The 18,658-nt window shown below is 32.6% G+C and overlaps 2 protein-coding genes across 4 annotated transcripts in view; one reads left to right on the forward strand and one right to left on the reverse strand.

The window, feature by feature from the left end:
• The window catches only part of LOC134697077 (cytokine-like nuclear factor N-PAC), a 45,686-nt gene that overhangs the window by 12,948 nt on the left and 14,080 nt on the right, over positions 1-18,658 (reverse strand). The window contains exon 9 of the mRNA XM_063559110.1: positions 11,930-12,193. Coding sequence (XP_063415180.1) covers positions 11,930-12,193 — 264 coding nt within the window. The remainder of the gene's footprint in view (positions 1-11,929; positions 12,194-18,658) is intronic.
• Positions 16-9,150, forward strand: LOC134697076 (immunoglobulin domain and leucine-rich repeat-containing protein 2-like). Of its 3 annotated transcripts, none has more exons than XM_063559106.1 (2): positions 16-143; positions 5,913-9,150. In XM_063559106.1, exon 2 carries the CDS (start codon positions 5,973-5,975, stop codon positions 8,610-8,612), a length of 2,640 nt encoding a protein of 879 aa, XP_063415176.1. In that variant the 5' UTR covers positions 16-143; positions 5,913-5,972; the 3' UTR covers positions 8,613-9,150. The 3 variants fall into 3 exon arrangements, with proteins under 3 accessions (XP_063415176.1, XP_063415177.1, XP_063415178.1); XM_063559107.1 differs by lacking the exon at positions 16-143 and adding an exon at positions 1,680-1,751; XM_063559108.1 differs by lacking the exon at positions 16-143 and adding an exon at positions 1,768-1,914.

Raw genomic sequence — 18,658 nt, forward strand, 5'->3', positions numbered from 1 at the left:
AACAATATTGAAGTATTGATTGTATCCCTCCTGACATCCCTAATACACAGAATGGACTAACCCATTCAGCATCAGGACCAGATTATTTTTAAACATGGCTTCTTACATTGGTTCATGTTAGCTTCACATACAAAACACTAATGGTAAGCATGTTTTGTCTCTTTTTATTTTATTGCATCAGATTTCTTATAACAATGCAATATTTCAAGAGTTTTTATAACATATTTATAACTGTATAATTTTAAGTGAAGTAAGTAATTCCCTGGCATTTTACTATCTAAACACAGACAACATCACATGTTTTTCTAATTATTTGCAGCAAAAAGAGGATTTTTCTGATCATTAAACCTACATATTTTCATAATTATAATACTTAATACGATGTAAGACAGACGTTAAATGTCTTACATATTCCACTTTTCTAAAATGTCTACAACAGCCCCCTTTTAATTTCTACATCAAGAAAATCAGCAGAAATGGAAACATTTGCTGTTACAAAATGTTAGAAATTATTATAAATTAAGGAATGTATCTCCCTCATGCAAAGCTCTGATTCCTTTCACAGATTTGGCTATACTTTTTGGAACTTTTGGATTATAGCTCTTCATCTTTTTTATAAGCTTTGGATTTCAAATATTTTGGCCACGAGCATCACTAAAGAGACATGTATTGTCGAAATGTGCATCTGGTGCAGAAAAATTGGTACCATTAATGTTATTATCAACCTAAAGGTACATGTAACAATCTGAGACTAACTAAATTTGAGGCAACACATTTCCCGATTTTTTTTTATTATTAAACCTTTCCAATTAATTTTGTGAAGCAGTATTTTTAAATTGAAGAAGCTGTAAACAATTGACAATTGATTGAAGGTCGAGAAATATGTACATGTAGAGCTTCACATAATATAGTTCTTGCTTCAATGATGCTCTGACCTAAACATGTATATAATCTACATGTACTTAATATCTTATATATCTATACCGGTATACATTTACAGACATCATGACCTAATTTAACTACTGATATAAACTTGTAATGTATGGTACTTGTGCCTTGAGGCTATAGTCTTTATAGACATATCCTTTACATTAGCTCTACAAAATTATTAATCTTAGCTGAATATGTATGCAGTTCATCTATTCTTTCAGCAGAAAAATATTGTTTTTTTTTTAAATTAAATTTGCAACTAAATATTCTAATCAGTCAAAAACATTTCTTCAGTTTTAGTGAATTTTTTCTCCACAAGATAAAAATGCCAACAATTTCCTGCACATTGAGCACTTTTCTAACCTACGTAGTTCTCCTCACATAAATTGTTCAAGCTTGCTGATCTAAGGTTAGTCTTAGTGATGAAAAGAATGTGAACCATTAAGATGGATAACTTTTACTTCATATGATTTAAAGTGTGTCATTGCATACATGTAAGTTTCTATGTAATAAAGTATGTTACATATATACTCTTATCAGATCATATAAAACTAATTTATATCAAAAAATATTTCATAAATGTAAAAACTATATAAAACATCAGTAGTGAATGATATGTGAATGATATGCCTATTGATGGTCACCGATTTCATATGGGTTGTATAACTTGACCCAATAATGACCCTAATCACTTATCTATATCCAGAAACTATTACACCTTTTGTTTTCTAACAAACAAAGTCACATGACATCAGTACAAATCAGGTGACTTGTACAAAAGATGTGAGAGGCTGCCATATGTCAACAGTGTTTTAGATTAGGTAGGAGATTTTAATATATGACATTAACTATATTTAGTTTAGTGAAGAGTTTACATTCATAAATACATTTAGATAAAGTGGTTTAATTCATATACAAGAAACATAGAAAGCAAGATATTTATAAAGCCTGTTGAAGCATTTTTTCTTCACAGTTTTAGTTAAGGTAAGGTAAGCTTTATGTGGTAACACTTTTCCTATAAATGAAATACAATTTACAAAAAATTCTTGAATAGAGCATTATCTCTCAAAGTTTTTAAAGCATCCTAGCACAGAGGAACTTATTTTTGAAAAAGCCATTTCAATTTCAAGCATTACCAAGCTGAATATAATTTTTAGTTTTTTGATAAAAAAATTTTTTTTAGGCATGTTGCGATGTGAAATTTTATTTTTTCTAATTTCTACGATATTTCTGTAACATGTAAACATGCATTTTTAAAAGCAACAAAAAAAAATGTGTGCAATTTGTCATTGAAAAGAAAGGGGTTCAAAAAGAAATCGTAAATGAGTGCGTTTATTCTTATTTAAATTAATTGTTAATCCAGTGATATGGTCAATTTTATTCTATCTTTACTTTTAAAACCTAGAATCTAAAGTCCTTTTAAGGACCTTGACAAAGCTTATACTTCCTGCAACGTGTTAATTACCAAATGACATGGACATCCGACACATTTAACATGTGTAGACAATTCTAGTACACTAGTCGTTAAAACCAAAACAGGAATAATTAAACATCATTTTATAATATTTCCTGACTAGCTGAACATAAACATGTCCTTTTTCCTTTGTCTCTATATATATATATGTGTAAAATTATTTCTAGATATGAAAATAATGGCAATTAATTAGTGCTGGTAACAAAAAATACATAAAAAAAGTTATTTTTCTTATATTTTCTTTTATCTTAATTAGAAAGTTTAAAACTGAACCCTACTTTTTAATTATAAACTAGTTTGATCCAGTTGAGAATATAAGCACTAAATAACTAATCTCCAATGTAATAAGTTAACCAGCAGGCTGAATAATTAATGAGAGAAATTAAACTAACTACACACCAGGTTTTTTACCTCAATATTATATAACAAAGATCCAAGATCCCATATTAGAGCCATAGTTGAAATCAATAACATTTATTGAACTAGAATAGTAGCATCAATTATGAACATTTTCCTATTAGAAGAATCAATGAGTTTCTTAGTATTTCGTGTAATATCCAGACAGAACCTTAAAAACACGATTTCTAGGCTATTTTGGGAAGGATCATTTGATAAATGTCTAGTTTAATAATCATAAATAAGTTTCATCTATTTTTGATATTTATTCTTCATTTCTTGAGTGCTTATTTTTCTGCTTATGATATTGTTTTGAATTTAGTGCTATTTTTTGTTGTTTAAGCAGTTTTGTAATTTTCAGTAATTGAATTTCCTCCAGATCTCATACACAGGACTGACCAAAAATATGTTTATATCACAAGCACTCATTCTAATTCTATTCCATCATCACATTTGAAATTTTTCTAACAATTCAAAGATTTCTTATTGGATCAAAATTTTGCAGAATATGCATTAAAGTTCATCAATATCTCTTACAAATTCTAAAAAATATTTTGAGAAGAACTACACGTATGTTATCATTTTCCTGGTACACTTTTTAAACTCTCTCAATATTTCATAAAATGTTGACCCAACAATAGATTTTTAAATACAATTACAGGAAAAGATCAAATGCCAACATCCTGTTTCAAGTTCATGGCAAATTATATCCTTCACCTTTCAACTTCCCTTACCATGCAGCGTGCTGAAACATTTCCTCTATCACTAATTCTAATATTGAAACAAATTTTGTCCAATTTTTTGCAAGTTTCCTATAAAACATCTCTAATTTCTAATAACAACAAGTAAATATCAAATGGTTTTTCGTCTGCAATGGATTTCTGAGATTTTAGCATGTAGTCTGCAGTTATTTTTTTCTGTCATGTTAGTCATCAGTAAAACACGCTCAGTCTACCATTCTAATGAAATGTTTGTAAAATCATGCTATTGTCTATTATCTAACTCAAAAAAGAAATTTTGATTATGTAATTCTAGAAAACAGAATCTATTGAAAGCCACGGAGTTTGACTGGAAGCTAATTAGAAGAGTTTCTACATAATGTAACATCCATTTATAATCAACTTGATTTTAAAATAATTTAATCCTTTAAAGACTCTACATTCTGAAATTTTGACGTACATGTATAAAAACCTTCTTATAATACATGTAAGATATGCCAATTAGATATTAATGATTCAGAGTTCAACATGTAGAGTAATCACAATTCATTCAGGACTTCTCTACCCTTGGGGCCATTAAACATTTGACTAATAGTATAGACTACTCTATGTCTATTGTAGAAGATGGAATGTTTGACCTCTAAATGTCTTTGGTTGGTTTATTTTAAAATGTCATTTGATTGCAGTGATGCATTCCTACTTATTTATATTATGCACAAGTTCATTGCTAGTGAAATGACTGTTCTGCACCTTTAATTACAGCTGCACTGCCGAGGCTCCATAAGGGAACATTATGCATATTTTCTTCTTAAACACTTTACCAGAAGTTTGATTTTTTGATAAATGAAATAGTAAATAGCCCACAGTACATGTAACACCAATGCAGTACATGGACAATATTTATTATCATGACAATATCCCACGTGCACACGATTTGACCTTTGATGTTTACAAGCAGTAGATATAAAGAGATAATAATGTATCAACAAGTGGCCTGTACTTCATTAACATTTGTACATTAGTACATATACCTGTTCTTAATCTAACAAATTACAAAATACACTTTATTGACACATGTCAGCTACTGGACTGTCACTCCTTATGTTGTTTTTTGATTACTTGAAATTCGTAGGGAATATCTTATTTTGAGAGTTAAAATTTGATTGTTTGTGGTGGGGGAAGATAAGATTTTTTCTGTTGTGACTGGGAAATACAAATATTTAGAAACTAATAATTTTTCCAGAGCAAAACTCTGTAATAATGAACAAATACCAACAAAAATCACTATAAACTCCTGTTAACTAAGCAGGCATGTTTCTTTTTTCCAGCACCCAATAATTAGACACAACTAATATCAGGTGTAATATTATATCTGATAATTACGTCTCTAGTGTTACTAGTATTTTTATATACACTATGATATACAAACATGCAATAAGTTTGTGTGACCTTTACAAATAAACCTTTGATCTTAATCGTAATACAAACTTTGAGCACTGATATTGAAACAATTGTGTTTATAAGAGATTTAGAAACTAAATACCACAAAATTAAGGACCCATCTTTTTTTAAAGAATTGAAGTGGCAGGATAATTTCTTCTTCATTCTGATAGGAAACATTTGCATATGATATAAAACCTAAACAGAAAGGTGTTGAGGGAGACTTATGATCAGTTGAACCCTCCTCCCTCCCATTGGAGCAACAAGAAGAAATTATTGGTGTGATCTTTGTCTCCTCTGCTGAAGTGTTGAAACTCTGAACATTTTTTTTAATATATAAACCATCATTGGTGTTAATAAATATTGTTCAAGGGGCAGAGGATTATTGAAAATCTTTTCAAATGAAATTATTGCCCTTCACATCTCCTCTACACCTGCCTGTGATGCTAAATCAATACCCCCTCCCCCTTTTTCCCCAATAATTAACATCTAAAACGCATTTGCCAATTTGAAACTATGTATATAACAATCAATTGTTACTTATTTAACATATAAACTTTGTAAGCCCATAGATCCCTTGACTATAATATTGATTTCATGTTTTTAATTTGATAAAGAATACTCTAATAATGATGATTAAAAATATATACCCAGTGAAAAGATAAAAACTATCAATGCAACAACAAACTCCATTTCTAAAATGGGAATTGACCAAGAATGACATTTGTAATGTGTATATTATTTGTGCTGTTTTGTTCTATAAAACAAGAAGATATGGTAAGATTGCCAATGAGGCAGCAATCTATCAGAAACCAAATGACATGGATGTAAAAGCTATAGTTCACCACACTGCATTCAACAATGAGCAAAACATTATACAATTTAAATGAGAAAAACAACGTCCTGATTTATGACAAAACAAATTGCTAAAACACAATTGTTTTATTTTGCAGGTACTCTGACATTGAATATGTAGATTGAAACAAGAAAGGCACTCAGTGCTAGTGACAAAGATGGGAATGAAAACACCATGGCAACTGCTGTCTGCTGGTGTTGTCTTGGTACTCTTCACAACAAGCGTCCAATGCTGTCCATCTGTCTGTCAATGTACGACGAGAAATTTTCAAACATCAGTGGATTGTTCCAGAAAAAATCTGTTCACTATTCCAGCCACAATTCCATATAACACTACAGACCTAGATTTAAGTCATAATTATGTACAAGACTTGACCTATGTCTTTCAAAATCAAAACAACAATTCAGAATTTCTAGGTCTGGAGAATTTAGAAATTTTAAAACTGTCTAATAATTCCATATCATCAATCGCAGAATCTGTGTTCACAAAACTTATAATGCTACATGAACTTGACCTTTCAGACAACAATATTGAAGAGATGAATGATAAAACATTCACTGGACTTCAGAATCTGACTCATTTAAATCTTAGCGGGAACAACAACCTGGATTTAACGAACAACACATTCCAAGCACTGAAATCATTGGTTGATCTGGATCTCAGTAATACAGACATTTCTACTGACAATTTATGGATCCCACCGACCGTCAACATCTTACATCTTACTGGAAACAACTGGGATATTTTCAATTCTTCAATCATCTACAATTTACAAGATATCAAATTCTTGGATCTTTCTAAGAACAATTTAATGGATATTGAGCTCCCACCTTTACCTAGCCTTCAAATTCTCAACCTAAGCCAAAACAACATACATAACTTGTCACGCAATGCCTTTAGTGCTGTACCGTCTCTTCATACACTCATTCTTGATAGAAACCCATTCTCCGAAATAACTGTGCCAGTTTTTCAGAAGTTGTCTCAACTTCAATATCTGTCTGTGTCCCACATGGACAATTTAGTATACCTGAACAGGGAGGCCTTCAGGGGACTGCACAGTCTCACAACATTACAAATGTCAAATAATCACCAGTTGGAATACATTCACGTCACATTGTTTGCTGATCTAGTCAACGCAAAGATGATCAACATAAGCTATAACAATATTACAGCACTGCATCCCGTAACATTCAGTACCATGACTAATGTTACAACTGACATACAGGGTAATCACCTTCCGTGTGACTGTAGTATTACATGGATCATCGAACAGGACAAAACTCGTCCAAACGTCATCAATAGTCAGGACATTTCTTGCTACGAAAATGATCAAAGGGTTCAGTTATCCAAGCTTAATCTGGAAGAACTTGAAGATCACTGTGGAGAAATCACTGTGTTGGCAAATGAAACTGAATATCAAAGCCCTATTGGAGCATCAGTAATACTACACTGTGAATGGACAGGGAACCCAGCTCCACTCATTTCCTGGGTTACTCCACGGGGTAACATGTTCATATATTATCCTAGTCATTCCTTAGTGTGGGAGTCACACCCTACCATAGAGGATGTAAAAGATAATGGATTATTCCACATGGATCACACATGGCACAATACTAACTCTTACCATTCAGAATTGGTGGGAAACGCAGATCGCATTCTTGTGTTGAATAACGGTGATCTGTTTATAGACTATATGCTGAGATCAGATACAGGAGTTTATGAATGCATCGTGGAAAATTCAAGAAATAAGACTTCCATTGGAATGAACCTACTTATTGATACAAGCATTCTAACAGAAATTAAAATATGGAGCTTTCTTATAGGGCTGGCCTGTGCTGCATCCTTTTTTACGTTGAATTTGATCTATTGTATCATTTCTGCTATAGTTAGAAGGTGCATCAACCAAAGAAGACGAGATGCTATTGTAAAACTTGTGGAGAATATGGATCAATACAAAAGTGCTCAACTTGCAAGACTCAAGGAGAATTATTATTCACAACTTAATCGCATTCGTGATGGGTATCATAATCAGCTGGAGAGGATAAGAGACAATTACACATCACAAGCAGTGCGTTTCAAGGAAGGGGCTAGCCAGCGTAGGGAGTGGGCCTCCAACAAACTTGATACAATACGTGATAACTACAACAGTCAGGTGACTCGACTGAAAGATAACAGTGCTCAAAAACTAGAACATTTGCGCGATACATACAACAATCAACTGTTCAAGATTCGTGACTATGGTTCATCCCAGATGGCTCGTGTTCATAAGAAATATAAAATCAAACAGCGACATGTTTTAAAGCTACTTGAAACAATGAACTTTGACAATTGCCGTATGATTATTGATTCTGAATGTGTTCGAACAGAATCAATGATATTTGAAACCAATCTTATTCACCCTGACCTCAACCTAATTACTCCCTCAGATAGTGATACTGAGTATCAAACCGCAAGTTCAACTAATGAAACACCAACAAATAGCCAATTGGACCTCCGCAGAACAGACTATATAAATTTCCTTGCTCCTAGTTCGGAAACTAGTCAACATGTGGATATAGACCTCCATCAAACAATGGAAGATAACTCTTGTCAGTCAAGGGGAGAGAACTTGATCCAAACAAATGAAGAAAATTCTAGTCAAATGAAAGAAAGTGATTTCGATGATGATATAATTGAGGAAATGTATGACAGCTGTAATGAACTTGATCAAATGTTGGAACAAATCCAATTAATTGATGAAAGTGACGAGGAATCAGACAACAAAAGTAATTCTGGAAACATTGAAACATGTGTCTGAACTGCTTCAGGATTTTTTGTTTTGTTTTGTGAAGCAAAAGTGTTAAATTAGTTGTCTTGGAATTGTTATAAATTTTCAAATGACAGTCATTTCACTAGATAAAATCAATTTTCATTTATTGAAACAAATATTTATCACAAGGAAAGATTGCGCAATGGTGTGGATCAGTTGGGATTCGGAATAAAGTATTAGTCAGAGTAGTTAAATTAATTTAGAATGTCAAAAATTAGTTCATAGCATTATGTTGTATATTTTTTCTTATCAATTCATTTTGCACTATTGTGAAGAATAGAAATCATCATTTTCCCTTCATTTCCCAGCATTCATTGCTCTTTGTTTCTTTCATTTTTAAAATATAAAAAAAATAACCCAGCAATATTTTGTTGTTTAATATTTTACAAAACAACTAGAGTCCTCCTATGTTAATATTTTACAAAACAACTAGAGTCCTCCCCTGTTAAAAGTTTGTATGTGTGAATGTTTTGTCTTACAGATGTTATTAATTGTTCTACATGTGTAATAAAATGTTATTCATTAATTCTCTTAACTCAATTGAATATCAAGTTACTCTTCCATCATACAATAAATTCATTCTAAACCTTTAAAATACATTGACATATCTTGTTGTGGAGAAAGTAAAGAATCAGATCTACTTTACCTCTGACATCACAGGTCCGTCCGTGACTGAATTAAAGTAACTATGACTTATTTTTAGCCTGGATATTTAGTATTCAAATTGTTTTTGAGAAGTCATGCTGATTATAAGGTACACATTTTAATCTGCTTTCAAAATCTTTCTGTTTAACCTGCCCTGGCTTTCTCAATTCAATGAAGTAGTGGTACTCCATAGAGCATGTATAGTAGAGGAAAGAATAAAGAAGAACTACAACTGGAAATCACATCATATCATATTCAACCCTGAACTTGTTAATCATGGCAATATAAAATGTTGAATACAACCGGGCCTGAAATTGAGAAATTTTAATCAATACCATTGTCCTATATTAGTTATAAATAAAACTTGAGTCTTTTATCCCTGGTTTCTGCATCATGCCGGCTAACAAATTAGAATTTGTTATTTTTAGAAGTTTAGAAATATATAATTTTCTTGGCTATTTTTAAAGTGAATGATTTGAATACCTGATCTAGGAATAACCAGTTTTGCTCCGGTATACATTTTACCGTAATCAAGGTTCATATTAATGATCATTACTCATCATTCATGAGAAAACATTTTGTGCCTCATTTCATTTCAAAAAGATGTACACAAACACCAATACCAATCCACATACAAAAACAAATACACAAATATGTAAATAAATATGGGAATGTGTCCATGAGGCACAGATGGTACCCCCACTTGCATATCATAAAAATTTATAAAATGGATATAACTGAAGAACTGTAAAAGTGACGCTATCCAAATATGGACTTAATCTGAGTTGCAGTAATATGTTTTGTGTTTAAAGTTTCATAAAATTTGGTTGAAGTAGCACTCCACAGTTAGGTGTGTAGTTTCGCATTTTGGCCCCTGTGGATTTTTCAAATATGAGAGCTAGTGTGCAATAAAAATCATTTTTGGATAGCTGAGTATTAAAATAGCCTTTGTATTGGGTTTATATGATCATCAAGGTTATGTAATGTATGTAATATAGGCTGTTTTCTGTATAACAGTCCGTATTTGCATGTCCCTACCTAACATTGGTCCGGCAATTATTGCAATGTTTTTTTCCAACTTTTTATCGCACGAACTTTGTGATTGGATTTTATGAAAAAATGAGGCGAAAGACACCCATTTTTTATTTGATCATTAGGAAGATTTAGGAAAACAGTTTCTAAAAAGGTATCACTCAAAGGCATTGAAATTCTAGTTCGATCCAAATTGTGGGGGGAATTGAGACCATATTTTATTGGAAATAAATGCAGAATGTTGCCATGGATACAGATAAAAGGAATTTATTTTCACCCTATTAACTTTTGAAAATCAAATCTATGGAAGATACTGATTACATACATATGCACATGTACAACACAAACAGTTAGGTTAATGTATTAGAAATCCAGGAATAGGAGATGATAAAACATTTTGGGGCTCATTTTTAATTTTATTTTCTAACTGTGGAGTGCTACCTGAGGCAAACTTAATTCAGTGAGCGGAAACAAAAAATTCAGCAATTTTCCCATTTATAAAGGGGCATAACTCTAGAATGGTAAAAGTAACACGACCAAAATTCAAACTTGATCTGTGTTTTGTGGTTATAAGCCTTGTGTATAAGTTGTAACTCTATTTTTGACATATTTACCTATTATGTTTGTTTGTTTTGTTCACAAATTGTTGTCAATTTAATGGAATTTGAAGCAACTGTCAAACAAGTGAGAGGTTTAGCAAGCTATAAAACCAAGTTAACTCCACCATTTTCTTCATAAGAAAATGCCCTTACTAAGTCCGGAATATGACAGTTGTTTGAGCCTTTGACTTGGGACTTTTAGTTTTGAATTTTTTTTTAGTTGCAAGAGTTCAGTATTTTTGTGATTTTACTTTTTCATATTACTAGATTTATTTCACTCGACTGGGCTGAGTTTAACCGGTTCGCTCATAATAAACCAGTCCATCTATAGATAGGTGTTTTAGGATAAACTCATTAATGAAATGTCCAGTCATTCTTTTATAAATTCCTTTGATGACACTGATAGGTGATTGGAAATCAGAAATAATTATAACGGCAATCATCCTTATCACACACATCTTCAAATGGAATGTCTGTATGCAAATTAAAACGTAAGCTCCGCCTGATCAGTTGAAATTACATTGGTAATATCATTTGATACAGGCAAACTTAAGTAAGAGAACAGATACCAACTTTAGGACATACACACACACATACATTTATACATATGTGCATTGTACATACGGGCATAGAAAGTTGCTGAAAATAATGTGAAGGCCATTTGATAGAAAGACATATACTCTTCACAACTAATACACATAGAAAACTTTATCAACCCGTACAGATTCCAATGTAGATATACCGTACAACAGGTTATTTTCACAGGGTGTAAATTTTCTTTTATTTTAGTAGATAGATCAAAATCGCCAAAATAAATTCCGCCAAAAGTGTACATGCAGGTCTTGATAAAAGTTTTGAATCCGCTCAAATATAAACCGCCAAAATATTTCGTATACCTTATTCATTGAAAATCGCAAAATTTTACATCATGAAAATAACCCGCTATACGGTATACATTGAATATTTAAATAATTTTTCCCACCCATGTTATTTTACTTTACAACGAGGAAAGCATTCACCCTAACTTACTTTTTGAGCTGTTCTGTTCCATACTGTGACTTCATGTCCAGATCTGAGGAGATTCATTACCATGCCCTGTCCCATAATCCCTAGTCCCAGGAAGCCAATCCTGAGCGGTGTCGGTATGATAGGTTTTAGAGGTTTTTTGACGGCCTCCTCTATTAGTAAACCTGGTGCTGATTTGTTATGTGTTGATGAGTTTGGAGATTTGGTTGGAGATTCCCGGGGAGGAGACAAAGGCAAGTCTTCTTGATTCACATCCATTGGTATGTCCTAAAATACAAAATACACATATATGACATATATTGCATCTTAATACACATATATTCTTCAAGAAAATACACAAATATTTTTTCTAACTTAATATGCACATTCTTTTGACATTGTACTGGGAATTCATTACTGTCAATTCAGAAACTTTTGTTTTTGTTCTTCTCTTTTATTAACCAATATGCACCTCTAAAAGACCATAAAAAGGATTAAAATGTGAGTTTCTTAGAAAAAAATCGTAAGGGTTCAGCGAAACCCTATGTCTCGCCTACTTTTGCTGTTAATCGCAGGCTCAACAACTACAGGCTCTAAAGAACCTGTGTCGCTCACCTTGGTATATGTGATTTAACAAAGGAAGCAGACAAGTTCATGACAAAATAGTGTTTAGGTGATTGTGATGTGTTTGTACATCTTACTTAACTGAACATTCTTGCTGCTTACAATTATCTCCATCTATAATTAACTTGTCCGTGTAGTTTCAGTGGAAAATGTAAGTAAAAATTTACAAATTTTATGAAAATTGTTAAAAATTGATTATAAAGGACAATAACTTCTAGGGGGTCAATTGACCATTTTGGTCATTTTGACTTATTTTTGAGTCTTAAATTGCTGTACATTATTGCTGTTTACAGTTTATCTCTATCTATAATAATATTCAAGATAATAACCCAACACAGCAAAATTTCCTTAAAATTACCAATTTAGGGGCAGCAACCTAACAACTAGTTGTCAGATTCATCTAAAAATTTCAGAGCAGATAGATCTTGACCAGATAAACAATTTTACCACTTGTCAGATTTGCTCTAAATGCTTTAGTTTTTGAGTTATAAGCCAAAAACTGCATTTTACCCCTATGTTCTATTTTTAGCCATGGCGGCCATCTTGGTTGGTTTGCCCAGTCACAAAACACAAATTTTAAACTAGATAGCCTTATAATGATTCTGGCTATGTTTTGTAAAATTTGGCCTAGTAGTTTCAGAGAAGAAGATTTTTGTAAAAGTTAACCAAGATTTACGAAAAATGGTTAAAAATTGTCTATAAAGGGCAATAACTCCTAAAGGGGTCAACTAACAATTTTGGTCATGTTGACTTATTTGTAAATCTTACTTTGCTGAACATTATTGCTGTTTACAGTTTATCTCCATCTATAATAATATTCAAGATAATAACCAAAAACAGTAAAATTTCCTTAAAATTACCAATTTAGGGGCAGCAACCCAACAATGGGTTGTCTGATTCATCTGAAAATTTCAGGGCAGATAGATCTTGACCTGATAAACAATTTTACCCCCATGTCAGATTTGCTCTAAATGCTTTGGTTTTTGAGTTATAAGCCAAAAACTGCATTTTACCCCTATGTTCTATTTTTAGCCATGGCAGCCATGTTTTTTGATGAAATGGGAATTAAAACACAAACTTTATTTTAGATACCCTAGGAATCAATCAGATGAAGTTTGGTTGGAATTGGTTCAGTAGTTTCAGAGGAGAAGATTTTTGTAAAAGTTAATGACGACGGACGCAGGACGACAACGCCTGACAACAGACGCCAAGTGATGGGAAAAGCTCACTTGGCCCTTCGGGCCCGGTGAGCTAAAAAGGTGGAAAAACTAATAACTAGATGTGTCAAAACGACACGAATGGCCCTGTCTCAAAAAGTTTTAAAACAGCAATTTCAACAACTCATGTGGACACAAACATGATGCCTCTAAATCTAAAGGTGTATAAAAAAAGTCCATATAACTGTGATTTTCAACAATTTTCAAAGTCTTAATTTCCCTTAGTTTAGAAAAAAGTCTGTATAACTGTGATTTTCAACAATTTATCAAAGTCCAAAGCTTGTAAATTTGGCAAAAATATATAAGGTGTGTGGAACAAAACTTAAACTTGATCTGTAACTCATCATGGTTAACATGGTTAACTCTAATCCCAAAAATCAGCCAAATATCTGCAGGCGTTTAGAAACAAAATCTGTTTAACTGTGATTTTCAACAATGTATTAAAGTCCAAAGCCCGTAATTTCGGCAAAAGTTAGAGGAGCGGAACAAATGTCAATCTTGATCTGTAACTCATCATGGTTAGCTTACATACCAAAAATCAGGCCAATATCTCAAGGCGTTTAGAAAAAAAGTCTGTATAATGGTTTGTTGCTGAATAAGAATGACGGAATGACAGAATGACAGAATGACAGAATTACGGAATTATGGAATGACAGAATGACGGACAAGAGTAAAACTATATAGCACCAACAACTTCGTTGTATGTAATGTCCATTTATAAATGAAATATTGATAAACAGGTACAAAAATTTAACAAAACTTCCTTCTAGATACTAGCTTTTGATCATAAACAAACTTCTGTCCAAGTTTGTCTATTCTGCCAAAATTTTGTTTAAATCATAATTGATATAATCTTTAGGTGTACATGTAATTTTAAACAGGTTTTTTCCCAGGTGATTGATTTGGTGCCATAAGCTTCACATGTATAATAGATGTTTTACCTTCATAACCAGTATTTTTAAGAAGAAATTTGAAATTTATTTTTCACTGGCGTTCAGAGACACATCATCGATAAAAAAATTGTATGGGGCATCAACCAGGCCTCTCTGAAACTGACCGTCAGAAAGCAAAAAGAATGGTTGATGCTGATATGAGTGTTGCCGTCATCACATCTCGATTTGATGTGCATAAGTCAACAGTTTAAGACTAAAGAACATGTATAGACAAATTGGAACTGCACAGGAAAGGTCAAGTTCTGGTAGACAACAACAAAAATAACTTCAAAGGAGGAGCGCTACGTCAACACATGGCACGTTTTTTCTGGCCACAAGAGTATTGCATAGACTAAGGGCAGCAACTGGAGTGATTGCTTATCCATCATCAATGCACATGGAGTATGGACGAGACATTGATTTTGAATAACACTATACTCAATTTTGACCCTATTGAGCTCCTTACAAAGAAATCCCTAGTGATTGTGAGTGATAAACATTCATGTTGCCTCTGACTTGTCATGATTCCATTTTGTTATTATTAAAATAACATATTGTTAAGAGACTGTAATAAAATAAAATTTTATATTTTTGTTGCAAAACTTTTTTGGCTAAGTATATCTTATCATAGACGGATCCAGGGGGGCCCTGGGGGGCTCGCCCCCCCCCCCCCCCCCCCCCCCCATTTCGTAGGAAAAATTTGGTTGATTATATAGGGAATCATTTAAGCATGACTTGAGCGGGCCCCCCCTAAGGAAAAGTTCTGGATCCGCCACTTCTTATGATCATAAACATGTCCAAGTTTGGTTGAAATCCAGGATAGTTTGAGAAAGTTATTACAGGGGATTCCATTGAGTGTGTAGCCAAAGGTAATATCTTTGGTTAGCTTGCTTGTTAGCTGAACTGTTAAGTCATTGTTAGGTTAGGTAAACTACCCTACTTTAAGCATAGATTAGTCCGACAGAAAACCAATCCATCTGTGTGTTGGACTATGCTACTTTCGAAAGGAGGGTAGTATACCTAACCTAATAATGACTTCACGGTTCAGCTAACAAGCAAGCTAACCAAAGATATTACCTTTCGCTACACACTCAATGGAATCCAATGTAAAATTTCAAAAACTTTAACCAAAACATTTTGGCAAATATTAGCGGAGCAGAACGAAACTTAAACTTGATCTGTCATGTCTGTAACTCATCATGGTTAGTTGTCCCATACCAAAAATCAACCCAATAAATGAAAGCGTTTAGAACCAGATGCTCCGAAGGGCTCAGCTTTATACAACCGCAGAGGTCGAACCCTGAACAGTTGGGGCAAGTATGGACACAACATTCAAGCTGGATACAGCTCTGAATTTGGATTGTGATTAAATAGTTGACACAGCATAGGTTTCTGACACAGAATGTATGTGGTCTAATGATCTTAAATTTTTTTATTTTGCTTTTGAGCAATTCACTATGCTGTTGAATATTAATCCTCTCAAACAAAAATATATTTGAAGAAATTTTCTTTTTAATTTCTGAAATCTGATATGAGAAAAATTCACCTCCCCCTTTCCCTTAATCCAAAAATGATCTCAATTCAAATACTAATAGAGTTTGCAACAATAACTACTCATTTAAATACATCATAAAATATTAAAATATAAAATGTCATGGTTAAAATTAATATCAATTAATAGTAACTTCTAAAAAAATAAATGGGGAATGTGTCCAAAGGGACACAGACAATGCCCCCGCTATCATATAACGTTATAAAGGGACATTACTTTAGAACTGTAAAAGTGACGCTGACAAAAATTGAACTTAAACTGAGTTTAGAGGTAATAAGCATTATATACACATTTCATTAAATTAAGTTAAGAGAACAGAAACTAAAAAAGTCTTCAATTTTGTTCAAACTTGTAAAGGGGCATAACCCTAGAATGGTTATCAAAGTGCTTGTAATCACTGAATGGTAAAGATTGCTTTAATTTATCAGTTGGTAGTATATAAGTGAATATTGCATTGTATATTGTATATAGCATTGACTTAAGTTGATTCAACTTCTATTCTGGACAAAGAAAGATAACTCCAATTTTCAAAGAAGATTTCATAGGGTATTGGTTTTAGGGGATTCAACAACCTTTCTAGACAAAGAAAGATAACTCAAATTTATTGTCTTGATACTACAAAAATGCTTGTTTTTGGCCCCTTTTTTTTTTTAAATTTTATTGATTTCTATTTACTTATACTAAAGTTGTCCTGACACTAGATAAATGCTTGTTTTGGGCCCCTCTCGGCCCCTAATTCCTAAACCTTCGGGACCATAACCCCAATTTTTTACTATTACCCTATTTACTTATTCTAAAGTTATTATCCGGAAACTATCCGTCTTCAGACGACAACAACGTTATACAAATATACGACCGCCATTATTTTTGCGGTCGTATAAAAAAAGTCTGTATAATGGTTTGTTGCAGAATGACAGAATGAGGGAATGACGGAATGATGGAAAAGGGTAAAACTATATGCAGTGTTCTCCCCTGGATTTTTGGATAGCGCTGTGGTAAGCGCATAATTTTTGACAATTCTCAGTAACTTTGTCGCGGCGTGCGGTTTGTTTGTAATTGATTTGTTATGTGTTTTTCTTATATTATGCTATTGATGTTTTCTCTTATAATGATGTCCTCATCATGCTCATGGAAGTTAATACCCCTTTGTTTGTTAATGTTATTGTCTGGATATAGAAGAAGAGTCTTTTTTTCTCCATTGTTAATTCATATAATCCTCATATTATCTGTGTATAAAACCCAAGGAGAAGTTTTTTCCCATGCTGGGTCTATACCAGACTGTCTATGTGAAGATTTCTTAGCACTAACAGGTGATGTGGCAGAACATGTATATAACCAACAATTAAGTCATAGTCAGCTTCTGTGTTGGGTTTTGTAACCCACTTAAGCAGTGTACTGTTAACCTTACGACGTTTGACAGGGATTGACATTTTTTAGCATAATGATTTCTCATTTTTCTGACCTTAACGTTTTATAATATTCAAATGGCTTCATCCAAGTTGGACATCGAAAAAGTGAATTTCCTCAAGTCGTATCAGCTTGGGGTTTGTTTTTCTAATCATATCCTCTCAAATGTTTTCAAATGGTAAAATTCATTACTGTATAATTGCTGACTAAACAATTATAAGTTCGAATAGGTGATAATTAATACTTCAAAGACTTGCTCATTTTCGCAGTTCGTATGGATAGTAAACCCGGCAATAAATTTGTAACAAACCCCTGTGTTTGACCGTTTTTAAAAATCATCGTTTGTTCGAAGTTCGTAAAACAAGTTTGTGAGTGTCTTCGGGAAATGCGGTAGATTTATTTCATCTCATTTCATTCATATATGCCTCTCTATATATTCTTTTAATTAAAAAAAATAGATGTCAATGTTGAAATCTTTGTTTATTTTGACTTCTAAAGTCGCCATTTTGTAAAATTTATTAGACTGGTACCGCGAAGTAACTTAATACAACGGAAATGATTCATTCAGAAATAGTCCATCACGTGATCCGAAGTGAAAAATAAGCGAAAAATTTGAAAAAATCCAAAAGGAGCTTATGGTTAGATATAAAGAATTCACACAAGTTTCATGAAAACTGACGGAAGAATTTTTGAGTTATTTTACGAAAATCTGGAAAATTTCCCTTTTTCCCATGAATAAAACCACATAACTTGGAAACATAAAATCTAAAATTCATAACATAAACTCTAAAATTCATAACAATAAAAAACAAACTCATGTCAATAAATATACACAATTCACCTAGGTTTCTCGCAAATTGGTGAAAGTGTTTCGACTTATTGTATTGGTATATTATTTACTATAAAACATTATAAATTACCACTTAAATTCTTAGGGGTAATTTTATTGCATACTTTTGGTATGCATATAAAATTGCTAAATCATTTATTTTAACATGTATAAATCAAGATTTTTTTTTAC

This window comes from Mytilus trossulus, chromosome 14 (assembly GCF_036588685.1).
Source record: "Mytilus trossulus isolate FHL-02 chromosome 14, PNRI_Mtr1.1.1.hap1, whole genome shotgun sequence".
NCBI classification, from domain to species: domain Eukaryota; kingdom Metazoa; phylum Mollusca; class Bivalvia; order Mytilida; family Mytilidae; genus Mytilus; species Mytilus trossulus.

Coding starts and splice junctions, on each gene's coding strand:
- LOC134697076 (XM_063559106.1), top strand. CDS start 5,973: ATGGGAATGAAAACACCATGGCAACTGCTGTCTGCTGGTGTTGTCTTG.